General features: G+C 32.0%; 5 protein-coding genes and 1 long non-coding RNA gene across 6 annotated transcripts in view; 1 reads left to right on the top strand and 5 right to left on the bottom strand.

Annotated features, from left to right (window-relative positions):
• Window positions 1-50: 50 nt before the first annotated feature.
• LOC140968072 (xyloglucan endotransglucosylase protein 7-like) lies at window positions 51-1,047 on the bottom strand. Its single transcript, XM_073428913.1, has 2 exons — window positions 893-1,047; window positions 51-597 (listed from the first exon to the last, which is right to left on the bottom strand). Exons 1-2 carry the CDS (start codon window positions 1,039-1,041, stop codon window positions 195-197), a joined length of 552 nt encoding a protein of 183 aa, XP_073285014.1. The 5' UTR covers window positions 1,042-1,047; the 3' UTR covers window positions 51-194.
• Window positions 1,048-1,075: 28 nt separating this feature from the next.
• On the bottom strand, window positions 1,076-2,717 carry LOC140968073 (probable xyloglucan endotransglucosylase/hydrolase protein 25). Its single transcript, XM_073428914.1, has 3 exons — window positions 2,507-2,717; window positions 2,214-2,272; window positions 1,076-1,340 (listed from the first exon to the last, which is right to left on the bottom strand). Exons 1-3 carry the CDS (start codon window positions 2,597-2,599, stop codon window positions 1,091-1,093), a joined length of 402 nt encoding a protein of 133 aa, XP_073285015.1. The 5' UTR covers window positions 2,600-2,717; the 3' UTR covers window positions 1,076-1,090.
• Window positions 2,718-3,863: 1,146 nt separating this feature from the next.
• LOC140968171 (anthocyanidin 3-O-glucosyltransferase-like) lies at window positions 3,864-6,050 on the bottom strand. Its single transcript, XM_073429041.1, has 2 exons — window positions 5,500-6,050; window positions 3,864-4,976 (listed from the first exon to the last, which is right to left on the bottom strand). The coding sequence occupies exons 1-2, from the start codon at window positions 5,972-5,974 to the stop codon at window positions 4,081-4,083; spliced, it is 1,371 nt and encodes a 456-aa protein (XP_073285142.1). The 5' UTR covers window positions 5,975-6,050; the 3' UTR covers window positions 3,864-4,080.
• Window positions 6,051-7,081: 1,031 nt separating this feature from the next.
• Window positions 7,082-9,493, bottom strand: LOC140968133 (translation initiation factor IF3-2, chloroplastic-like). Its single transcript, XM_073428992.1, has 9 exons — window positions 9,226-9,493; window positions 8,944-8,983; window positions 8,783-8,842; window positions 8,582-8,634; window positions 8,244-8,299; window positions 8,110-8,143; window positions 7,809-7,881; window positions 7,613-7,705; window positions 7,082-7,515 (listed from the first exon to the last, which is right to left on the bottom strand). The coding sequence occupies exons 1-9, from the start codon at window positions 9,456-9,458 to the stop codon at window positions 7,372-7,374; spliced, it is 786 nt and encodes a 261-aa protein (XP_073285093.1). The 5' UTR covers window positions 9,459-9,493; the 3' UTR covers window positions 7,082-7,371.
• A 189-nt stretch (window positions 9,494-9,682) lies between these two features.
• On the bottom strand, window positions 9,683-14,446 carry LOC140968129 (4-coumarate--CoA ligase-like). Its single transcript, XM_073428984.1, has 5 exons — window positions 13,360-14,446; window positions 11,086-11,281; window positions 10,785-10,998; window positions 10,122-10,224; window positions 9,683-9,982 (listed from the first exon to the last, which is right to left on the bottom strand). The coding sequence occupies exons 1-5, from the start codon at window positions 14,353-14,355 to the stop codon at window positions 9,881-9,883; spliced, it is 1,611 nt and encodes a 536-aa protein (XP_073285085.1). The 5' UTR covers window positions 14,356-14,446; the 3' UTR covers window positions 9,683-9,880.
• Window positions 11,971-23,364, top strand: part of LOC140968135 (uncharacterized) — a 52,798-nt gene continuing 41,404 nt past the window's right edge. Inside the window, exon 1 of the long non-coding RNA XR_012173709.1 lies at window positions 11,971-11,983. This is a non-coding gene — a long non-coding RNA (uncharacterized lncRNA). The remainder of the gene's footprint in view (window positions 11,984-23,364) is intronic.

Below are 23,364 nucleotides of genomic sequence, written 5' to 3'. Positions count from 1 at the left end.
TATATATTCTGTCGGGCCTCAGGCCTTTTAAGCCAAGCAAAAAAGATCGATTTCAATGATCATATTCCAATAAATTCATAATTGGCACTCCATAATTCATCGGTATTAGGAACCACCAAAAATGCTTTTTACTCTTCATATTTTCTAATGCAAACATAATCAGGTGACAAGGATACAAAGCAGATATTTATTAACTAATAATAAATTCCGCATTCAGGGCCAGGGCCATCAGGAAACCTCGACTTATCCCAGCAATAATCATATATCTTGTAACTCTTTTGTATTCTCTGCATTCTAACGTTGTTTCTAACATCCAACTCCATATTTAACCACGTTTTCGACGAAAAATCGGCTGAATCACAAGAAGAAATATTGTTTCTCTGAGACCAAACGCAGGCATCCGCAGAAAAATTGGAGTAGGAAGCAGTACTGGATGGGGATGAATCGAACTCAGTTCCAACACCGCCACCCTCCGTAGTCCCGTCTTTGGCGTACCCCAGACTCAAATACATTCGCATCGGTTGAGCATTAGGGAACGGAACGCCAAACTTCTCCATGTTCTTGAATTCACGTATTGGTATATCATCCACGTAGAAACTAGGATGAAATGAAGATGGTTATATTTTAGATGTTTTTATTATAATAATGTATGATAATTAATTAGCAAAGTCTATTTCTATTTGGATGCGTGGAAAATTGAATTATTTAAATAAAAATAATAGACTTAAAATCTCACCTGATGTTGAAATCACAACTCACTGTCCAATTCCAAACAATATGGTTAGCCGTATTTTAAAAACGATAACGGGTTTTCGGATTGTTTTGCGAGAAAACTAGTTTAGTCTCTAACAAGTTAAGATTTTTCATAATTCATGCGATTGTAGAAACTTACATTATGCATTTGGGATTCCATACGATGGTGTAGTTGTGGAAATCTCGTGTCGGGTCAAACCATAGGAAGAATCTTTGCTCTCTTTGGCCCATTCCTCGGACGAACACATTTGTGTGAAGTGTGTAAGGATCTCCTGTTGAATTCCCCATAAATTCAATANTGTAACGCGTCAATTTTCATCAAAGCGGATATATATTGTTAATTAAGTTTTCTCGAACCGTATCTTACATAATACGATGAAACTGTTCCTTCGGCATCTGTGGGGGGGAGCTTGATTTTCATGCCGATGTTTCCAAATAAGAATTCTTCTTTGGATTCGAACCCCGACGACCCAGAAGTTTTGTTGAGTGAGATTGCAGGCGGCAGCGTCTCGCCATCCTCGAGTATCTTAGCACCGCGATCACCCTCCGTCACAATGAGGTGCTCGTGAAATGTACCATTTTCAAGACTGTCACAAAAAAGAAAAAAAAAGTAATGTAGGTATGTACCTAGAAAAAACAACAATTTTAAGTTGATAGATAACTAAAAAAATATTATTTCGTCAATTTTTTTTTTAAAAAAATAGTTAATGTAATAAAGGAGAGAATTTATTTAGCAATTAATTTAAGCTACAAAATATTTACTTTCATCAGTTCTTACAAAAGTATACTTGATTAGCTATACCAATCTATAAGGGCATAAGGGCGCCAACTCAACTACCAAGGATAAGGTGGGGTTTGATATATTGAATGTAGATTGATTACGCTCAACGTCGGCCGTTGAAGGTTACAACTCATGATTTTTGTGCAGAGGAAAATTTATTATAAATAAAATTATTTATACAAATCTATTAAAAAATATATAAATTACTATTATCGTTCCTAGCTTCTTTTCCACTCTATCTAGCTTCACCACCGGATATGCAAATACAAAAATCAAAATAAACAAATTGATTAGGAAGCAATCGAAACTTAATTTGGAAAACCACCCTACTGCACATCAGCACTTCATTACATTCAAATGAGCTCAAAACTCGAATTTATCTTTAATATAATAATTTTATTGATACAATTTTGATATATTTCCTCCAACCGATGTCACTGAAGTGACACTCAACTACTATACGTACAATTTTAATATATTTTATTACGGATACAAAAGGTGTGCACAATAAATAGACAATGTATCAAAATTGTATATGAATATAAACATATGTATCAATAAAAAATAATACATCCTTTATAGATTCAAGGAAATTCCATTTAAAATTTCTAAAAGTTACTTCATCTTCTTCAACTTAATATCTTAGACTTTTTTCAATTTTATGGCATTGCAAAAATACCTTGTGTTTTGTTGTTCACCTCGAGCCGCAGATAGCTTCAGAGGTGCGATAATGTCCGCCTGAAAAAATATAAGATTCTGGACTCACACACTAATGTAACAACATTAGATTATATTTAACATTAACTACAATAAGTATTTTGTGCTTCCGTAGTGATTGACATCGAACTCGTGAGCATTTGGCGCCAACACACATACAATATTTACAATTAACAAAGAAACAAGCAACGAAAACAAACATGATGAATGCACTGTTTTTTTAACACAATATATATACAGAATATATAAAAATACCTTGAACACAAAAATGGCAAAAAGGATGAAGAAAGCCAAAAATGGGAGGATCTTCTTTGAACGAGAGAAGTGGGAATGATTTCTAGTCTGCATAATGGACTTGGTTGGTTCTTGAAATTATATTATACTAGAGAGAAGATGAAGCCAAGTGGTTGCCTTTCAATGAGCACTCCACTCCTCCTCCCCAATATTTCTGTTTTATTTCATAAATATATTTATTATATGTATGTATATATACATATATGATATTTGAATGTATGATTTTGTTGGGAGGAAAATTGCAGCCATTCCTTTACAACAATGGGCCACCGGGCATGTGCTTACAGGAATTATGTCGTTTGCATCCTTTGTTACCATCGATATCACTAATATTGATCCATAATTTATTTTGTTTTCTAAAGCATCATGATTTACATTTAAAAAAAAAAACAAAAACAACCCATGAAAATTCTTTAAATGTGGTGTCGGTGTATGGAGATTTGACGAGTAAAAAAAAGATTTCAAAAAGATAAAAAGAACACCACGTGATTTCAAGGTGCATTTATTAACTCTTTCCTCTCAAATTAATTTCATCGCGTTTCAATTCTTGTTATGAAATTAAATATAATAATAATACAAACTATTATATATTTTAGGAGTTTTGATAATACAATTATTACTTTTAGGAGTTTTAATAATAATTTAAAAGGTGAAAGTGCAGAAAAAATTAAATATCTCTCTGATTAAATTTTTTAAAAAAAATATATGCATATATTTCACAACTCTACCATAAATTATAACCCTACTTTGCACGGTACATGGATGCCATGTATCCAAAGGAACGTAGATTACATGCATCTTCCGTTTATGTGATAATAATGAATTTGTGTGGTCAATAACTTTGTTTCGGTTTTTCACGCGATGATTATTTTGTCAAAAAATAGCTATTTTTATACACTTTTTACGACACATTTGGCCATAAAAAATTACTATATTAAAAAAATAAGTTTTTGTAAACTTAATTTCTGAAACAAGTTTTAATTGTTCAAATAACGGGAAAAACATATAATAATAATAATAATAATAATAATAATAATAATAATAATAATAATAATAATTTTTGTGTTACTTTCTATCTATTTATGCATATTAATTGGGCTAGTGTAGTTGGGCAGTGTTTGACTGTTGGGCTCTGAAGAATTTTTTCCTGAAATTCGGTCACCGACGAAACAAGAGGATACAATTTGGTTATATTTCTTTAATTTTTTTTATGAAAAAATCGATTAAAAATTCGATTTAGAACAATTCGATTCAATCAGTTTGGCTTCAACATGTAGCAAGCAGAAGCCGCGGAACTGTGTTTGTAGAAGTGTAAGTCGATCTGGGCCTCAGAACAAGATGCATTTCATTACAATAATTTATTTTAAAAGTCTCAAACAGAGCAGAACTCCAATTCCAAAGCATGATAAAAATACATATCCACACAAGATAATATCAATACATAATATTTTGTTATTTCCTGATGTAACCCAACTTGCTTCAAAAATAGTTCTCTAACATCATCAACCGATGGATCACAGTATCATCAAGTGCAATCAAGTGCCAGTATTCCCTTTGGCACCGATGAGTATTTCAAGCAATGTAGTAAAATTTTTACTCGAACTCCCCCAAGATTCCACAGCATCCTTGGCTTTTTTTTTCAATTTGTTCACATTTTTCCTTATTGCCTCCCCTTCCTCACCGGACAATATACTCTCCAAAGCATTGATCGTTTCGCTTTTAGTGAATACTCCTCCTTTTACTATCAAACCAATCTTCCAAGAATCCTCGATCATTCTACTATTCAACTTCTGATCCCCGAAAAACGGCCTGCAGATCACCGGAACGCCATTGCAGACACTTTCCAGGATCGAGTTCCATCCGCAATGCGTCACAAAGACTCCAACAGAACTATGTGCGAGAACTTGTAACTGAGGAGCCCACGAGACCATCTTCCCGAATTCCCGGGTACGTTCTTGAAACCCTTCAGGCAGGAGTTTCATTGCCTGATTTTTAAGTGACCAAAGAAATGGAAGTTTACAGGTTTCCAGGGCTTCGGCCAATGCCACCACTTCATTTCCAGGTGGAACGGCTACCGATCCAAAACTGATGTACACTACTGATTTTGGATCCTTTTGACGTTCCAGCCAGGATATGCATTCATTTTCTTGATCTGTGACTGAACTGGGCGGTGTAGGAGATGAAAGAATTAAAGGGCCGACGTTGAGAAACTGCTGGAGTTTTGATTTGAGGTCTTTCGCGATTATGGGGTCGAATTCTTCGAAAGAATTCAACACGACTGCGGTGGATTTTGGTAGTTTTTCTACCATTTTGTATATTGTTACTGCCAGTGATGTTGGATTTTGGGTGTGGAAAACCTCAGGGGGAACATCACTGAAGTTTACCATTGACATTCCTGGGATAAATGATAGCTTCTGTTCCACAGTGGCGCCTGTTTGTTTGCCACAGGAATTACAACAATTAATTAAATGTTTATATTATTCAGAAAAAAAAAATGTATACTATTACGATATACTCATTTTTACTTCTTTAGTATTCCAATAATGCCATATAATAAATGCCTCATTTAATGATGGAGTATTATCTTTTAATTTAAAATATGGAGTATTATTGCTGGGTAGAGCCTAAACTAATAATGGAACATTATTGCTGCCATTATGGGTAGACAGATGACGTGAAAATCTTGAAATGGCAAATATGTGAAGAAAGGTGGTGCTACGTAAATATATTTTCAACCAAAACTTAACAAGACTGTCTTCCTATCTTTGAAAAAAACAACTGAGTCAACTTATATTTTTTTCTGCTCTAATAGAGAGAGGCATCAAGGAGACTGACTATATGCAACAATCAATTGTAGTCTCGTTCGTATCCAAAAAGATAAGAATTGGTGCAAACTATCTCACCAAAATATAGGAACAAAAACAAAACTAAGTTATATGACATGATTTACGTACCTTTGTGTTCCACAGCATCTTGAATCAAATCTGTGTACAAATGTGTCGAAAGTGAGCATGATGCAGAGGTCCAAAACGCCACCCAAGGCACTCCTCTCTTCTCCGCCAAATTGCAACCAAACCACAGAAACGCATCGGTCAACAGGCAGCTTATTTTAAAGCCAGTCTCCGCTTCCGCTTCCTCAATGGCCTTCTCATAGTTCATAGGCGATGCATTAAGGAATAGTTGCACTTGCTCGAAATGAGTCCCCGAGAAGACCTCAGGCGTGCCGTCCCAAACTTCGTAAGCTCGAATGTTGTCGAACATCCCCGACACATATGTGGAGAATATCTTCTCGTTAGAGGAAGATGAGTTGAAAAAGGAAAACTGGATCCCCGACGTCGAGGCTGCTAGCTTCTGTACTAGGCTGAGTAGAGGGGTGGCGTGGGTGCCAAAAGGGAATGCAAGAACACCAATATGTGAGTGCATTACCATGTTTAATTATGACTTCAATTGATTAAAATCTTGGAGAAAGTAAGAAATACTGGAATTAAAATATATAGAGCTTGTTATTGAGTGCGGGGGTTGTCACGAGGTACTAGCTCGAGAGTCCTTGGATATTTCAAAATCTTGGGTTTCAAAGCTTGTGACCACGCCAACAACTTTTCCAACCAAACTTTGATTTTGTCGTTGTTATATATTTTTAAAAAAAAAAAAAAAAAACTGATAAGGGTATAAATGCTAGTATAGGACGTGTCAAATATATATGAAATCAACACTCAAGAATTTTAGAAAATATTAGGAACGAAACAATATTTACATCATAAAAACTGGAGAAAAAAATTATTATCGACCCACTCACAAATAATAATTTTCTTGTCGAGGAGTCGAAATTTTGGTGATTAATGGGTGGGGGGGGAATATTTTTTTCGTAGAAATGATAGGAAAAAAAATTCTATCCGTTTATGTAACATTCATAATTAATGAGTTGTAACTTCATTAAACTTTTCATAATCAATATATATGATAAATTTATATCGATAATACACATATTATTACACAAATAAAATTGTTTTACAGAAGATTTCTTCTCAAAATAATATATTAGTATAGTGTGTCGCGTTCTAATCAAATCAAATTAATTAAACGTAAAAACAACTTACGAACCCCTTGCTAGTGAATAGCGATTATATCACAGACGCAATATACCCCAAAAAATTCATTCTATCACATGATTGCAAACATAAAACCCTTGACTTCATTTTAGTATTGATATCTAATATTATCTGCATATTCTCCCCTAAAGAAAACAAAAATGGATACAAATATGATCAGCCAAATGGCTTCGATCTGCGAAACTTCGAATCTAAGATCCAGCATTTAATAGAGAAAGAAAATTAGTGTTCAAGCATGATCCAGAGGAAGAGCGGTGTGGGGTACTAGCTTAAATGCATATTTTATACAACACAATGTCTGGTAAAATTCGGTACTAGCTTGATTGTTGTGAAAAGATCATCGAAGAATATATGATCAAAATGATAAATTAAAAAATATACTTGGTGCGATTTTAATTTAATTTGTGGTTAAAATTACACTATCAACTAAAATCCATCAAATATTTATTCCCTTCATTTTGGAAATGGTTATGGTCTGCAGAGGGATGTATCTCAAAGGTCCAATAGTGATTTCTGACAGGCCATAGTATTAGAGTTGGACTTCCATATTATAAACCAAACATGGGATGCAAGCAATCCTCAACTATATCCCTCACAGCAAACCATACCTAAATCTACACATGAGCATCTAATCTCTAATAAGATAATCAGCTCGGTGAAAATGTTTGAAGCACATACCACCTATCTGATAAGAATAGAGAAATATGCTTAATGGACTCAAACACCAGCCGGAACTTCCGTCGCTGCAGTGTCATCCTTTTTCTTTGGTGGTTCTTGAGACTTCTGTGCGACGGCCTTGTTTGGCACTAATATGATAAAAATTTTCCTCTCTCTGAAACTCTTGCTCTCCTCGATGGCCGACTGTGGGCAGGAAAAACATACAAATCAGGGAGATACAGAGTAAAACAAAATATCCTCAATAGGAGGAGGAGTTTTCACTTTTAAGTAATGATTGAACCTCCCCAACATCATTCTGAAATCGTCTGATAAGCTCGATGGCATTATTTCTGAACCCATTTTCACGCCCATTCGAACTCACTATGACCTTAACCTGCAGAATTCATCTAAAATTTAACCAGTAGCGTAAATTATAGCACGTTATGAAGAATAGTATTTGTGTGCCAAAAAGCATTTAGTATGAGAATTCAACCAACCTTGTCACCGTCTTTCAAAAACTTTTGAGCTGCTTTCAAACGCACGGTATAGTCATGAACATCAATGTTACAGCTGTCAAAAAATAATAGAACCACCACGAATACAACGAGATATAAGTTACTGGATCTCTTACAAGTTAAGAATCGTTCGACGACATTTTTACTCAAAAAAGAGCAAATTATTGAAGTTCACAAAAAAAAAAAAAAAGACTAAGTTAAAATGCCGCGATTTAGATTCAACTCTTCTTGGGAACTAACAGGGTAACTAGGAGGTAAACTTTTTCCTAAGTGGATATATTACCCCATTTTCAGTTCCTTCAGATCCATGCGACCAGCTGCCATTCAAGTCAATTATTCAGTTGGCATAATCTCCATATCTTGCATGACTCATGCAAGAAATATAAACAGAGGGAAAATTTCGGAAACTGAAATTACCAGCAGTTTTTTTCTGCTGATCTCTCTTTTTCTTCTGCTGCTCGTATCTATACTTACTGCATCAATTACAGAAAAAAAAACACATAGATATACGTCTCGCTGTACCGAATTTGCCGACTTTGAAACAACATAAAAGAAAGGGATATGATCACGACAGAATTCCTCCAAGTCAATAATAAATTTAAGGTTAGGAATTAGGATAGACTCCAAAAACAACAACAATAACAACAACAACGAAATGAATCTTTTTTTCACCAAATACTTGGGAAAATATGAGGCATTCATCAAGGCCGTTACTCGCATCAAAAATCAAAACAAAGCACAAGAGGATGTCTTACTTGTAATCCATAATCTTAACAACAGGGGGGTCAGCATCTGGAGATAATATCACCTACAATAAAAGGCCGCAATGCAATAAGAAAAAACAGAAGAGATAACTGCAATAGTTATCAGATATATCCCCGTTTCTTTTGTATTAAAAGTAGAAATACATGGACAAATTTAACCCAAAGACTAACAAAATCAGAGTATGAGCATACCAAGTCGAGCTCAGCATCATCGGCCATTTGAAGTGCTTGAGCTTTTGATACTAATCCAACCTAAACAAAAATAAAAAAGTAAAAAGAACCCCAATTAACACCACCCAATGTGCAAAACCATACAGAGCCCACACGCAGACAGGCATTAAAAGAACACTCACCATTCTTTGCTGTTCATCAATAAGCCTTACAGTGCTTGACCTGTTTGAAAACATATGGTTGGATTATTTTTTTCAAAAAAAAACATGCTTTAACTTCAATTTTTTTAAAATTTAAAGTGCGATTGATTCAAAATAAAAACTTTGCACATAAACAGTGACGGAGCAGGCTAAGGTTTTAGTTTCCACTCCCTCAAAATCACACATTCGCGACCGACTTTTAAAAAAATCACATTTTGAATCTGCCGCTGGTAGCTCTTGAACCCCCAAATACTTCAAACTCACCCAATGGAAGAGATGTTCAGAGCTTTATCATCATTAGTTTTGGATCTCCGCAAGGAAACACCACCGCCATAACTGGCGGAGACGGTGGATTTTGCAGTGGATACAGAGGGCCAAGTTGCGGTGTGGAGGCGGAAATGAAAGGTAAATGATTGTAAGGAAAGGGGTTTGTGGGATTGGGAAAGTTGGGGGAAATTCTTGAAAATGGGGGCGAAAGAGCTGGTTAGACCAGCCATGCTACAGAGAATAGGATTTACGAAAAATCACCCCATCTTCTCGTAAAGTCTTTTCTTCTGTTGTAATTTGGTAAATTGCTTTTTGCACCCCCATCCATTGTATAAATCCAGATCAAATCATTTGAAATTCAAATATTATAATTTTTGGTTTGAAATTTTAAGTTGGCATCATCATCATTTTATTACTAGTTAATCGAAATTGTTAGAACAACAACGTACTACTAAGCCAATATTCTTTTGTATCAATTAAACAGAAATTATCGATACAATTATTTAAATTGTTTTGACGCTAAATTCGATAGTATTTCCTAATTTGCATAATTGCATAACATTAAAGAACAATGACATTTACTGAAATTTACATAAAACATCATACTATACTATATATCATAGGAGTCGATGCAGCCAGTTTTGATTATTTATTAAATCCTTGCCCGTAAATTTCTCCTTAAAGTTTTTCCCGATGGAGCTTTGGGAATTTCATTGACGAAATAGACGCCTTGTATCCGCTTGTAGGAAACCACCTAAATTACCATTATATGTCAAATCATTATTTATGTTAATTTATAAATTAACGCACACAAAATAGATTAATAACATATTTAATTAAATTAATTCGATAAACATATAATATGTGCTTTGATAGCAGTTTAAATAAAATACCTGTCTGGAGACATACTGCTTGATTTCTTGTTCGGAGATGTTTGAACCCTTTGCACGCACGATGAATGCAACCGGAACTTCTCCTGTAGCCTTGTCCGTCCTACTGCAGAATGAGAGTTCAAATTTTATAACTTGCTTGAGGTTGTATTTGGATTGAATGATTTCATTTGAAGAGGGATTTATATGATGAATTTGGAATGACACTGGTAGACTTCAAATTTATCTAACATAAATTTAGTTGTATTGAAATTCATCACACAATTCAAATGAGTTTCACTAGATATCAAGTCATGTAATACTTGTGTTAATAGTGAAAACCAAAATTCTTCTAACTTGTCTCTTACTTGGAACAAGTACCAAGCCGAAAGCCAACCGAAAGAGAATTCGGAAGTCATAGCTACCATACCATTACTCCATTCCCTATAGTTGGGTCGTTAGCTACCAACTACTTAGCTCTAGGAGATCACAGGTAGGAGAGCTAGGGAAAGAGGCCTTCTCTTCATAGGAGCTTCAAAGACTGAAAAAGGTACAGTGGGTGCATCATCTTTTGTGCATTTATACGGCTCTAGAGTAGAAGAAAGAATTTGAGCATCCCCCAGTAGCCCGACCACTTCACAAGAGTTTTGCAATCTTAAGAAGAGTAAACGAAAATGAAATACTTACGGCACAACGGCAGCATCGGAAATGGCGGGATGAGCTAAAAGCAATGCTTCAAGTTCAGCAGGCGCCACATGAAAACCTTTGCACTTGATCAGTTCCTTCAATCGATCGACTATGAACAGTTCATCGTCACAATCTATGTACCCGATATCCCCGGTGTGTAGCCAACCTTCTTCGTCTATTGTTTTCATAGTCGCCTCAGGATCATTGAAATAACCTTTTTCAATCACACAAATTTAACAAGCATCAATTTATTGTAACTGAAATTGAAATTTAATAATAATAATATAAAGGTGGCGTATACCTTTCGTGACTTGATCACCCGTGATACAAATCTCCCCGGTTTGATTCCGTTGAAGAGAAGTGCGGGTCAAAGGGTCAACAATCTTCATTCGAGCATTCCTTATAACACTTCCACAGGAGCCAGATTTAAATTTATAAGGTTTTTTAGCAAATCCCAAACACATTGTCAATACTCCGGCTTCGGTCATCCCATATCCCTGTTCAAATCCACATCTTATTATAAGAGATATACATAGAATTCCATTTTGATCATTCATATTAATAAATCAAAATATGAGGTGTGGCTCACATATATATTTCGTCTGAACCAGAGGAATCAATGATCCCCGACATGTTATTAATTTGTTTTTTGGAACGAATGTTGTTGAAGATTATAAAGACTACTTTTAGATGCTAAAGATCTTCATCATTTGGATATAACTTTAGGAAAACATGTCCTTTCAAAAACATATTATGACACACTATTTATTTATATTTTACCATTTTTTCATAACTGGATCCACAAAAGCATAAGCAAAAGATCATGGGTGGCACCCAATATCATTAAAAAATTAATTAATTAATATGTATTAAAATATTTTAATATATTATGTANAAAATTGTTTGTAATTAATATTTTTATAAATTTTAAAAATTATTTAAACTTAATATTTTTAAAAAAGGAAAATGTTAAGAACAAACGTTTATCACCATACTAAAAGTTATATTTGTTAGTCAAGACGCAGCTTTATTTTCTTATATTTATGACAGTTTGGTGTGCAACTACTTATATGCTAATAGGTCGGTTGTTAGCCTCATAAGTCCAGGGAGGTGAGCGTCTATCTGATGGTGTTGTATCATATTTTTTATAGATCAGTCTTATCATTTCTTTATTATCGAGCACGTCACCAGCGAAGATAGTATTACCCGTTAATATCTTATGTCACTATTTTACTGCTCACTTAACCAACCAGGTCAAGCGACACACCGTCAACAGCTTGACGCACGAGAACTTCCTAAGAGGTCACTCACCCAATATTACTCTCACTCGTGTATGCTTAAACCAACATTATCTCCCAAATAAGTATATGAATATGCTTATTGAGAGACTTTAACCCATTACCTCACTCTAATACAAATTATTATGATCAAACGGTTACCACTAGGTCAAAGGTTATAACCGTTAGTAAATGTGTAACTTAATATGCATACTTAGGTACTAATGGGTCATGTTGTTAGGCTCATGAGTCTGGGGAGTTACGTGTCTATCTACTGGTGTTGTTTTATATTCCTTATTGATTAGTCTTACTATTTTCCTACTGTGAGCCATGTCCTCGGCAGATAAATTATTACCCGTTAAGATCTGACATCGCTCTTTTACGGTCCACCTAGCCAACCAGATCAAGCGGTGCAACGTCAACAGCTTGACGCACGATAATTTCTCAAAAAGTCACTCATCTCAGTACTAGTATCACTCATACAAGTTTAACCTAACAACTAGTGTAAAGCAACAATGTAGTTGGGTCGCATGTGTTCTTTTTAAATTTTTTTTTTAATGGTTTTTTTAAATTAGATAATAAATTTTATAATGTTTTTAAATATAAATAAATATTAAATTATAAATTATAAAAAATATTTAACATTTTGAATTGAAATTAATTAAATATAAAAAAATATAAATTTAACGAACAGCCAAATTAAATTAATAATTATGTACAAATTAAGAACGATAAACACAAATATCACGAAACAACAACCAACAAACAAACAACAAAATTAGATTCAAATAGATAAATTTTTTAATAATAAAGTAAACCGGATCCCCAATATATCTAAAATAAAATTTAAAGTTGTCATTATCTTGTCGTACAACTTCAAGTATTTTTTTTGAGAAAATTTTTGTTGTTAAAGTTTTAGTGTTATCAAACAGATTTAGATCGGTAATCTTGTGTTTATTTTGTATTATTCATTTAATATCAAATGTACATATTTTTTCTCTTCAAAATAATTTTGTTATTAAAAATAAAAAATTTATCAAATAATTGATTCAAATTTTAGTAAATAAATCTAAGATTTAATTATTATCATGTTATCAAATTATAAATAATTATTAAGAAATAAAAATATTAATGTTGAGATTAAAAAATTATTATAAAAAAATTTTATTGTAGAAGTACAGATAGGTTAGAGATTATTTTTATGTTTTTTTTTGGGTCGAAAGGGTGAAATAATGTATTTTCTGATACATCAAACTAAATTATTGAGTGACGTCAAACTTAAGTGAAAGGAGGGTTACCTGCCCAATAGTAGCATTGGGAAGCTTTTCTCTAACTGTTTCTTGAAGCTTCCTATCCATGGCGGCCGCACCACACATCACTCGCCTCACTGATGACAGATCATACTTAGCTCCCGCCTCTGGACTTTTCGCTACCTCCAACAGTATCGGCGGCACAAACGGTGCGATTGACACTTTGTATTTTTGAATCAGCCCCATCAATTCGTTGATCTCGTATTTTGCCATGATCAGAATCCCGGATCCTACTCTGAGGCTGCAGAGCATTATCGTTATCATCGAGTACACGTGAAACAATGGTAGCACGCAGAGAGTTAAATCTCCGGCGTGGACGTGGAGTGTTGGATTTTCTCCGTCGACCTGAACCGAAATGCAAGTGACTATGTTTTTGTGACTCAGCATCACGGCTTTGGGGAGACCGGTTGTCCCCGAGGAAAAAGGGAGCACCGCCGTGTCGTCGCTGTGGATTTTGACATCCGGCATTAACGTTTCGTCTGATTTTTTCAGCTCCGAGAAGTGGAGGTACGGCCGCCGTGGAGGATCGACGCAGACTATTACGACCCCGTTCTTCAGTGCGTAGTCCTCAACTTTATGCACATAGCAACCCTGGGTCAGGATGAGTTTCGGCTTGGATATTTTGGCCTGGAAATCGATTTCTGCGGCGGTGTAGAGTGGGTTGGCAGTCGTGGCAGTGGCTCCGATGAAGGAGGTGGCGAGGAATGCGAAGACGAACTCCGGGGAGTTGTGGAGGAGAAGCATAATGACATGGCCTTGACGGATGCCAATATTATGGAAGCCGGCGGCAACCCTTCGGGCGGTCAGTTCTACTTCCCGGTGGCTGAAAATTTCGCCGGTGGTTCCGTGGATTATAGCTGGCCGCGAGTGGTGGCTTGATAAATTCTGAAAGCAGTATGTGTGTATGGGTAGGTGATTCGGAACATAGATATCATCAAGCTTTGATCGGAAAATTCGGTCTTGTTTTTCTTCTCTACACTCCATTATGCGGCGGAGGAAGTGGTGGTGGGGAAGGATTTGCTGAGGTGAATTACGTCGCGGACCTGAGCTAGCAGAACTGTGGAGACATATTTGTGAAGGGAAAGTATTTTATTTTAACAAATTTATTTATTTTTAAGAAAATCATCGATTTAAAAAAAAAATAATTATCAGATCGTTTTATTGATCAATTTAATGAAATCGATTTTAGTTCCATCATGAAAAATATCACGTTTATATAAAAAATATTGTTTTTCATAAAAATTATTATCGAGTTAATCTGTGTCAAAAATAAAAATATGTGAATAATCTCACAAAAAATTTGCTCAATAAAAAATATTTTATAAAATATAAAGTCAACACTTGCCTACAATATTGTAATAGTTCATGATATTTTAAAGATGTGAAAATATCGAGTTATGAATTATGAGAATAAACATAAAAAATAATTTTATTATTATTATTTATTTTGTGATTGGTATAATATATTCAAATAATTTATTTGCATTTGTCTTCATATTAATAATGCTATCATGTTATGATTATAATATTTAATTATTTTGTAATCGATATTAGACATGTTTCATAAAATTGAACTGTGAACGATCTCATAATAATTTTTTTTAAAATGAAATATTGAGAGCAAAATTTTTTAAATCATTTCAAAGATATTTTAGTAAGGAATATAATTTATTTAGTGATATTGTCCATAATAAGGGAAGTGCAAGAATTGAGATAATTAGTTGAAATAAGATATCTATTTTCTAAATTTCATATGCGATAGCATAAAATATAGTACAGATTTTGTAATAGAATATTTCACCCGTATTTCAATAATCCAAACAAAAACTTGTATGAGACGATATCACGGGTCGATTTTGTGGGACAGATATCTTATTTGAATCATATATGAAAAAGTATTACTTTTTATGATAAGATTATTACTTTTTATTGTAAATATCGATAGGATTGACTCGTCTCACAGATAAAAATTCGTAATACCGTCTCATAATAGATTTATTCTTCAACCCACTGTCCCCGAGTTGAAATAGGCAAATTGAGCTCTGCGGCATTTATCATTCTATTAATATCTGATTTCAGGTAACTATTGTTGAAAGGAGACATCAATTTATATTTGATCATTTAAAAATTGATATAATAATAAACATAAACTAATTTTATTTAACTTATTTTCAATCATTTCGTGTATATATCAACATGTATTCAATAATCAATACTCAATATAATTCATTGTGTAGGGAAGTATTTCATTTGAACAAATAAATTTATTATTATTTTTATTTAAAAAATTTAAAATAATCGTATTTTATAATTCATAACTTCGATTCTTAAAACCCATCTCAAAAACAACATTTGACTTTTTGAAAATAAAAAAAGAAAAAAAATTCCCCTCAATGTTAATTTCTTTGCCAATTTTTTAGCTAGCCAACCAGGAGCTAGTTGGTGATAATGAAAGGTTTTAAATTTTTTAAGACATTTTTCTATAACCTAACCTCTGTAGTCTCTAGTGTATTCACTGGGTGATCTTTGAAAATATTTTGTGACAATTAATGGATGTGGGACGAAATCATCTCTTTCACTTTAATTTATACACGTATTACTTTCGATTTATAATATACTATAGTATAAATATTACAGATAATATAGATTACTATTACTAGATTTTTTATTTACTTGTTTATTTTTTTTATATATGATTATTGCATATATTTATTTATAAATTAATTATATTTATTTCTATATCAGGATTAATCTTAGGATCGATTCTTTTTTAAAAAAAATTGTGGTTTGACGCATATGATTTTTAATTATTATTTTATATATTTATCAATATCATCTCAAAATAATTAATATACTTTGTTGTGGGCTGTTTAAGAAATTATTGTTTTTTAAATAATAATCTTTTTTATGGGAAAAAAACAAATCTGATGGCTTTTTATTTTTAAATTCATTACTTGTCTTTCATATTTTCGTGCGTTAACCTTGATCATCGTTTCCGGGAAGTGTATTTGACTTCATTTCTTACCAAACCTCTTCACATTAAAATTGTTCAAATACATAATTTATTATTTAATATAATATAATACATGTAAATTAGACATAATAAATTAAAGGTAAGTCTTGAATCGTATATTTAAATTGTTAAATCCCTATTTTTAATAATATAAAAAGCAATTTATTATATTAGAGTTAGCGGTGTGATAATTTTTAAATTTTATCTAAATTAGAGTTCAAGTGGTGATAATTTTAAAAGTTCTCATTAGATGTCTAATAGTAGTAGGAATCCTTAATTTGTGGTATAAATTTTAAATGTAAAAAAATTGTGTGAGACGGTATCACGGGTCGTATTTTGTGATACGGATCTCTTATTTGGGTCATCCATGAAAAAATATTATTTTTTATGTTAAGAATATTACTTTTTATTGTAAATATCGATAGAGTTGACTCGTCTCACAAGAGAGCTACTTTTAATTAAAAGAGTTTGCAGCATTCAAAAGTTGTGTTACGTGCAAATATATGCAGTGGTACAGCCATGGATACACGAGATTTTCACTCGTATTTTAATACACTTGATCTGTTTCTTATCCAATTATATTTTATTTGGATTATTTGTCAACTTATCTGACAATATATTAATATAGAATATTAAAATTTACGATATAAATAAAACACCTCGTAATTTAAAAATACTGCTGCGTTTTGTGAATTATTGCCGAATGATATAATTTTTTATTAAAAATAAATGATTGTATGCACAAAACGCGATTAGTCTGTGCAGATATTGCTATGATAGGTGGAGTGTTTAGAAAGGAGATTGAACGAAAACTCTCAACTTTTTTCTTCTCCTTCCAAAATATGCGCGTCAGACTTTTTTAAGAATCAAAAACTGATCTCAATCTTTAAAAGTACAGCAGACTAGAAGATTACTTAAAAATGCAGAAACAATCCACAACACTTGATGAATCTTAAAGACAGTATATAGTCAAATAACAAAACGTTTGTTTCTGAAAGTTCGAAGGACAAAACCTTATACGTCTCTCGTTTTTATGTTTTCAGAATATATAACTAAAAGACTTTAATCAATACACACTTGTACAAACCCACTTCAATAAAACTTACTATTGCCTACTAAAACTCTTAGTATTACAACTTAGCATTTAATGAATTTTGATTATGGGAAATACTCTTTCCACATATTACAAACATTTCACACTTTTCAGTATATAAATACAATGAAAGAATGTGTAAACAATGAAGACAGGGACGATGTTCTGAATTTGATAAAACTTTATAATGTGTATTGGTTTTTGTAGATTTTCAGTATTAAAATCTAAAAGGTGTGAGTGACTTCATAATTTCACGAAAGAGAGTGTTTGTTAACACATCATGAAGCTTTTTATAAATCATCTTAAAGTTCGGTTAAGAGTACATGAATCCAAGAATATATTTGTTATTTGTTTTTGTATCCAAAATCATAATGATCAATTAATGATATGTATGGTTCATTTAATCATTTTAAATAAAGATTATTATTGCACAAAACTATTACAATAAATAGATACATCATTGATACATAATACAAACAAAACAGATGTCATTAGTATAGTTTGACAAATTATCGTAAAAAAAATAATTTTACTATTGTTTCTGGTTCTATATTATCAGTTCGATATATTGGTATTTCTTGTCAAAATGTGTTCTGATTTTCATTAAACAACCCAATACCAAAAAATATGTTTCTGATTTTTCTTACGATGAATACTGCTTCGAATTTTCGTTAAACAACTCAAGACCAAAAATTATGATTATGATTTTTCTTTAGAAATTTTTTTAATCAGGACATCACTGCAATTAAAAAAATATTGTTATCATATATGATCTATGTATGATTTATCAATGTGAAAAAATTTAGATGTGGCATATTTATGACCGTCGGATGTAGTAGAATAAAGCATGATCGGTGAGTGTGCAGATAAAATAATATAATATTTAAAAAGAAAATACTACTTTATAATGATTAAAAAATATTATTAGACACTGCCTGGTGTGGGTTTCATTATTCAATGCCGTTAGTTGGGACAGTGTCCGTTACCGATATATGCTTCTTTTTTTTATTTACACAAAATATTTTGTGAAATAATTTTACATATCAATTTTATAAAATATCAATTTTATTTGATTCGTTCATAAAAAATTAATACATTTTAAATATAAAAAATATTATTTTTTATTATAAATATAAAAAAATGGTTCGTCTATATATAAAAAAAATTTATGAGATCGTATTACAAGATATATATTTAATTATTTAACGAGAGAAAGAAAAATCTCAATCAAATAATAATGGGTGACAAGGATTTGACATAATTACTTAAATAATATTTCTTGATTCGTATCTTTTCGGATGCTCCACACAAACCACTCTTCCACATAATCTGGACATTTTACTTGTTTGAATTGCAAAATTATTTTCTAAAATATTTCATGGGAAACGTGCAAACATGCGCCATGGAGGCCGTCGAGTGGGTTCTATATTTTTATTTAATAAATCTTAATATTTTCTTTTTATTTTTAATTTTCTAATAAAATAATTAAAATTCAAGTTGCAATTTTTTAAACAATCGTTCAAAGACCCTTTTAATTTTAAAATATATTTTAATAAAATTGAAATAATAAAAAAAAACTAAAATTTCAAACGAATAATTAACAGATAACTTAATAAAAAAAAACAAAATTTTATTAATAAATACTCACATCCTTTCATAAACTGTTTTATTCATCCTAATATAATATTCTACATCGTAAATCATTCCCAAAATCTCTTTTATACCATCTTCATTATTTGGATGATTTGAACTTAATGTATTGAACTCTCTAAAAGCAAAGCATGATGTTTGTATGTAGGGGTCTACGTGACACACTCTCTGTCTAGGGCCATGTATAATTTTGAAAATTTTTATTAGACATTACTTGGCGTGGGTTCATTATTCAAAACCAGTGTCGGTTTCTTGCAAAAATTTGTGTGAGACGGTCTTACGGATCGTATTTTATGAGACGGATCTCTTATTTGGTCATTCATGAAAAAGTATTATTTTGTATGCTAAGAGTATTATTTTTTATTATGAATATATATAGAGTTGACCCGTCTCACAAATAAAGATTCGTGAGACCGTTTCACAATATATCTTTTCAATTTTTAATGATTTCATACGAGCTACACGTTAAATCAAACGAGGAAGTGATAAAATATGTTTTTCTAGTCGCCCTCACTCTCACTGTACAAGGTCAAATCGACGATCTCAAGTTGTACACCAAAAAAACTGATTCACTAATAAATCGAACCATCTATAAAATTACTTCCAGGAATGTGTGGTCAGGATTTCCGGATTTATTTTATTATTATTATTAACTTTTTTTAAAAAATAAAATAAAAAATACAGTAAAATGATAAATAATACAAAAATATCGCAAAACGCCAATGACAGAATCGGACGCCGCTTGCAAAAAAAAAAAGGCCTTGCCATGTACTGACGCAGACACTTTGTCTGAAAAATGTGCATTATTTAGGCGTGTCAATTGAATTTAAAGAACAAACAAAATTTCATCTGAAGCTGCATCAAGATTCTCGGAAATTACATATTTTAACTTTGCACGGTTCTCGACTTTTTTATTCTGAAAATTTTAAAAAGTTTATATGCCTTTTCTGTAAAATTCTTAGTTATTTCAAACATTTCATATCAGTTTTATAAGTTTTACATTTCTATTCTTTAGTTTCATCTTCTTTTCTCTCTAAAAATTTAAACACGTTATTCTATATTTCTAATTTTTCCAATCGATTTCATGGATAAAATTTTTGTTCTCTTATATTTTTGTGGTGATGTTGTTATTGGGATCAGATCGGTCGAATATAGTATCCTATATATGAAATCGATTCGAATATTACGATCTATTAATTTTGTTGGAGATTGTGTTTACGAAGCTAATTAAACATCAATCCAATGAAATTTACTATCTATCATATTGTCAACTAAATATTAATTCGTGTAAAAAACATCTTGGGATGAAGTACATGTTTAACATTGTGGATGAATAAATTTCAGAATTTATAATGCAATGCCAAAATTTGTAGATGTTATATTTGTACGTGAAAATAGAGCCAACGAACCTTGATTTCGAGGAGCATAAACATGAATCATATATTTCACACGTCATCGAAATTGATTTCCAAAATCAACCCGGTACTTCTACGTACATGGGTTTTAATGAGCCGGAGTCATGTATTCCAGTCCCATCACATCATGGGGTTTCTTTAATTAAATGAAAAATTATACTTGAATTATAGTATTTTGAGTAAAAGGTCTGATCGGATCTCATCAATCAAGAATAATTAAAATAAGTCTTAATTCAGTGATGGCTGCTGCCCTTTTTTTTTTCCCCCCATTTCTTTGTCTTTTAATTTTTTTTGCGGATTTTGATTTCGAGAATCTTAAGTGATATCTTTTATTTATTATTTTTCATTGTTGAACTTTAAAAACTATAAATAAACTCTACTTGTTTACGTTATGATCCACACCCGAAAATCTTTTATTTTCTAAAAATACAAGTGGTTGATCATATATCTATTAAATAATAATATAGTTTTTACAATGATCTATACGTTTCATAAATGTATTGCTAGAACACACACGTGGGGGTTCGATGTCTCCGTATCAACACGTATCCAAAAAACAATAATTCAATTCGACATTATTTTATTTTATATATTTTCATTTCTTGTCAAAATATATAAAGTTTGTCATGAATCACGCATCAATGTTAGAAATAAATAAACCTTTAAACTTTGCATATGGGTGAGAATCGGAAACTCAAAATCCTATTGAATTTTGAGAAAATTTATCGGATCAAATTAAGCCGTTCATCTATTAATCAATTATAAGATGTAGCTTGGTTTGCTATTGGTTAAATTTGAGACTTTAACATAATTTAACCTCAAAAGCTAGTTCAAAAAGTATAGATTGTCTAAGTCAATATATACAACCTACCGTGACTTAATCATGTCGATGTCGGACATCTAACACACCCTCTCACGCCCAATAGACGTTGGACTTCCCTATAGGTCATCCGATAATGTCTTGTCATGTAAACTTCATGTTCCAATTGTTTATTATTAAGTATGAGAGGATGTATTAGGTGCTCCACATCGGCTGAATTAAGTCATTGAGAGTTATATATATAGATTTGTACAATCATCACTCCGTTTAGCTAGCTTTTAAGGCTGAGCTATGTGCAAGTACCAATGTATTAAATGTCACATATTGTTTGAATCAAATCATTGAGAGTTGTATATATGAAATTGGACAATTTTTCATCTTAAACTAGTTTTTAGAACTGAATTAAGTCAAAATCTCAATCTTAACATAAATTGTCCAAATTTATATACAACTTTAAAAAACTTAATTAAAATGATACAAGATATTTAAGAATAACAAGTTATTATTCTAAATGCAAGAGAGAATAATGGTAGTAGATTTAATAAAAATTTATAATTTCTGGCCAAATTTTTCGCCAAGCAAACCTGAAAAACGAGCTTCAATTTTGCCTTAAAACACTGACATTGGGTCAACAGAGCTGCCATTTTTTGTCTAATGAATTACTGTGGTAAATCACATGCTATATAGTCCTATTGTTTTTGTAATTCCTATCTACCCCCCCTGGTTTGGGTAAAACTTTTACAGAAACGAAGATATTCAAGCACTTTAGCTTAGAAAATATGGAAAAAAATTAAATTTACATTTGGGAAAAAATTGAATATATTTTTTTTTAATTTGGTGTGACAAATCATACCTAAATGGTCTAATAACCTCAATTATTATAATATAATAATAATGTAATAGCTAGAAGTATAGATTATTTACATTTATTGCGAGGTCAAAATATATTTCAACAAACTACATCAAAGAAACACAAAAAAAAAAACGTATCAAACAAGAATCAAATTAATTCAGTAGCCCGATTAAATATACCTAATATTTAATATTTTATTAATTGGGTTTTATCTCATAAAATCATATACATTTTTTAATTTTTATATTCAGAATACCCTAAAACCAGTGAAAATTGGTGGTACAACCGGAAAGCGGTAGTGTGTGTGTGTGTGTTTTCCCTCTTAAACCATAACGCAATCCGTGTAGTAATAATTATGTCACAAATGGAAGCAAGAAAATAGGGCTATACCCAACCCAATAATTTTAGTTGGGCTAATTACAAAACATTAGACCTCCCCCAAATTTATTGCATAAAACCCAAACAAGTGAGATTTTGAAAAGTTTTTTTTGGATCTTGAGACTCGAACGATTTTGATTTGTTTGGTTATTGAAAAAATAAAAATTAATAGCGAATTTGCTAAACTNAATAACAATTGTTACCAAAATAACAAATGTATATATAATCTAGGAATTTAAATCAATCCCGATATAAAAAGATTAAATGAAAAAGAATATTTTGTAGATTGAAACGTCCTCCCTGCCTAACATAATCCATTAATCCACAAAACTGCTTTGAAAGACGTACATTTTCATAGAATAAAATGTCAAATCATAATAAATACAGTTTAACTCATGAAGGGATCGATCAAGAAGGATGAGCCGAGTCATCGTCCCGTCAAAAGACATAATTTTTTCTTGCTAATGTAAGAATGATAAATCGGATATTTATATGTTCGAGTTTTTGAGGTTTACTGGAGGTCGAACACCCGTGGACGAGGCCGACACCAGCAGGAAGAAAAGTAGCAGCAATACCCGCAGCCGCCACCCAAAACCCCATAAGCCGTTGCGACCAAATTAAGACTTGAAATCTCTTGGTATGATCGAAGAAGGTAAGATTGGTGGAAGATTAGAGATGGGAAAAAAATGTGGTCGGATTTTTATGTCTGAAAAGAAGCTGGCAGAAAACAAATTACTGCAAAAGGACAGCCAACTACTAAAAAGTTAGCTC

Source organism: Primulina huaijiensis, unplaced genomic scaffold (assembly GCF_012295235.1).
Source record: "Primulina huaijiensis isolate GDHJ02 unplaced genomic scaffold, ASM1229523v2 scaffold3245, whole genome shotgun sequence".
NCBI classification, from domain to species: domain Eukaryota; kingdom Viridiplantae; phylum Streptophyta; class Magnoliopsida; order Lamiales; family Gesneriaceae; genus Primulina; species Primulina huaijiensis.
This window is presented reverse-complemented; position numbering and strand designations above follow the sequence as displayed.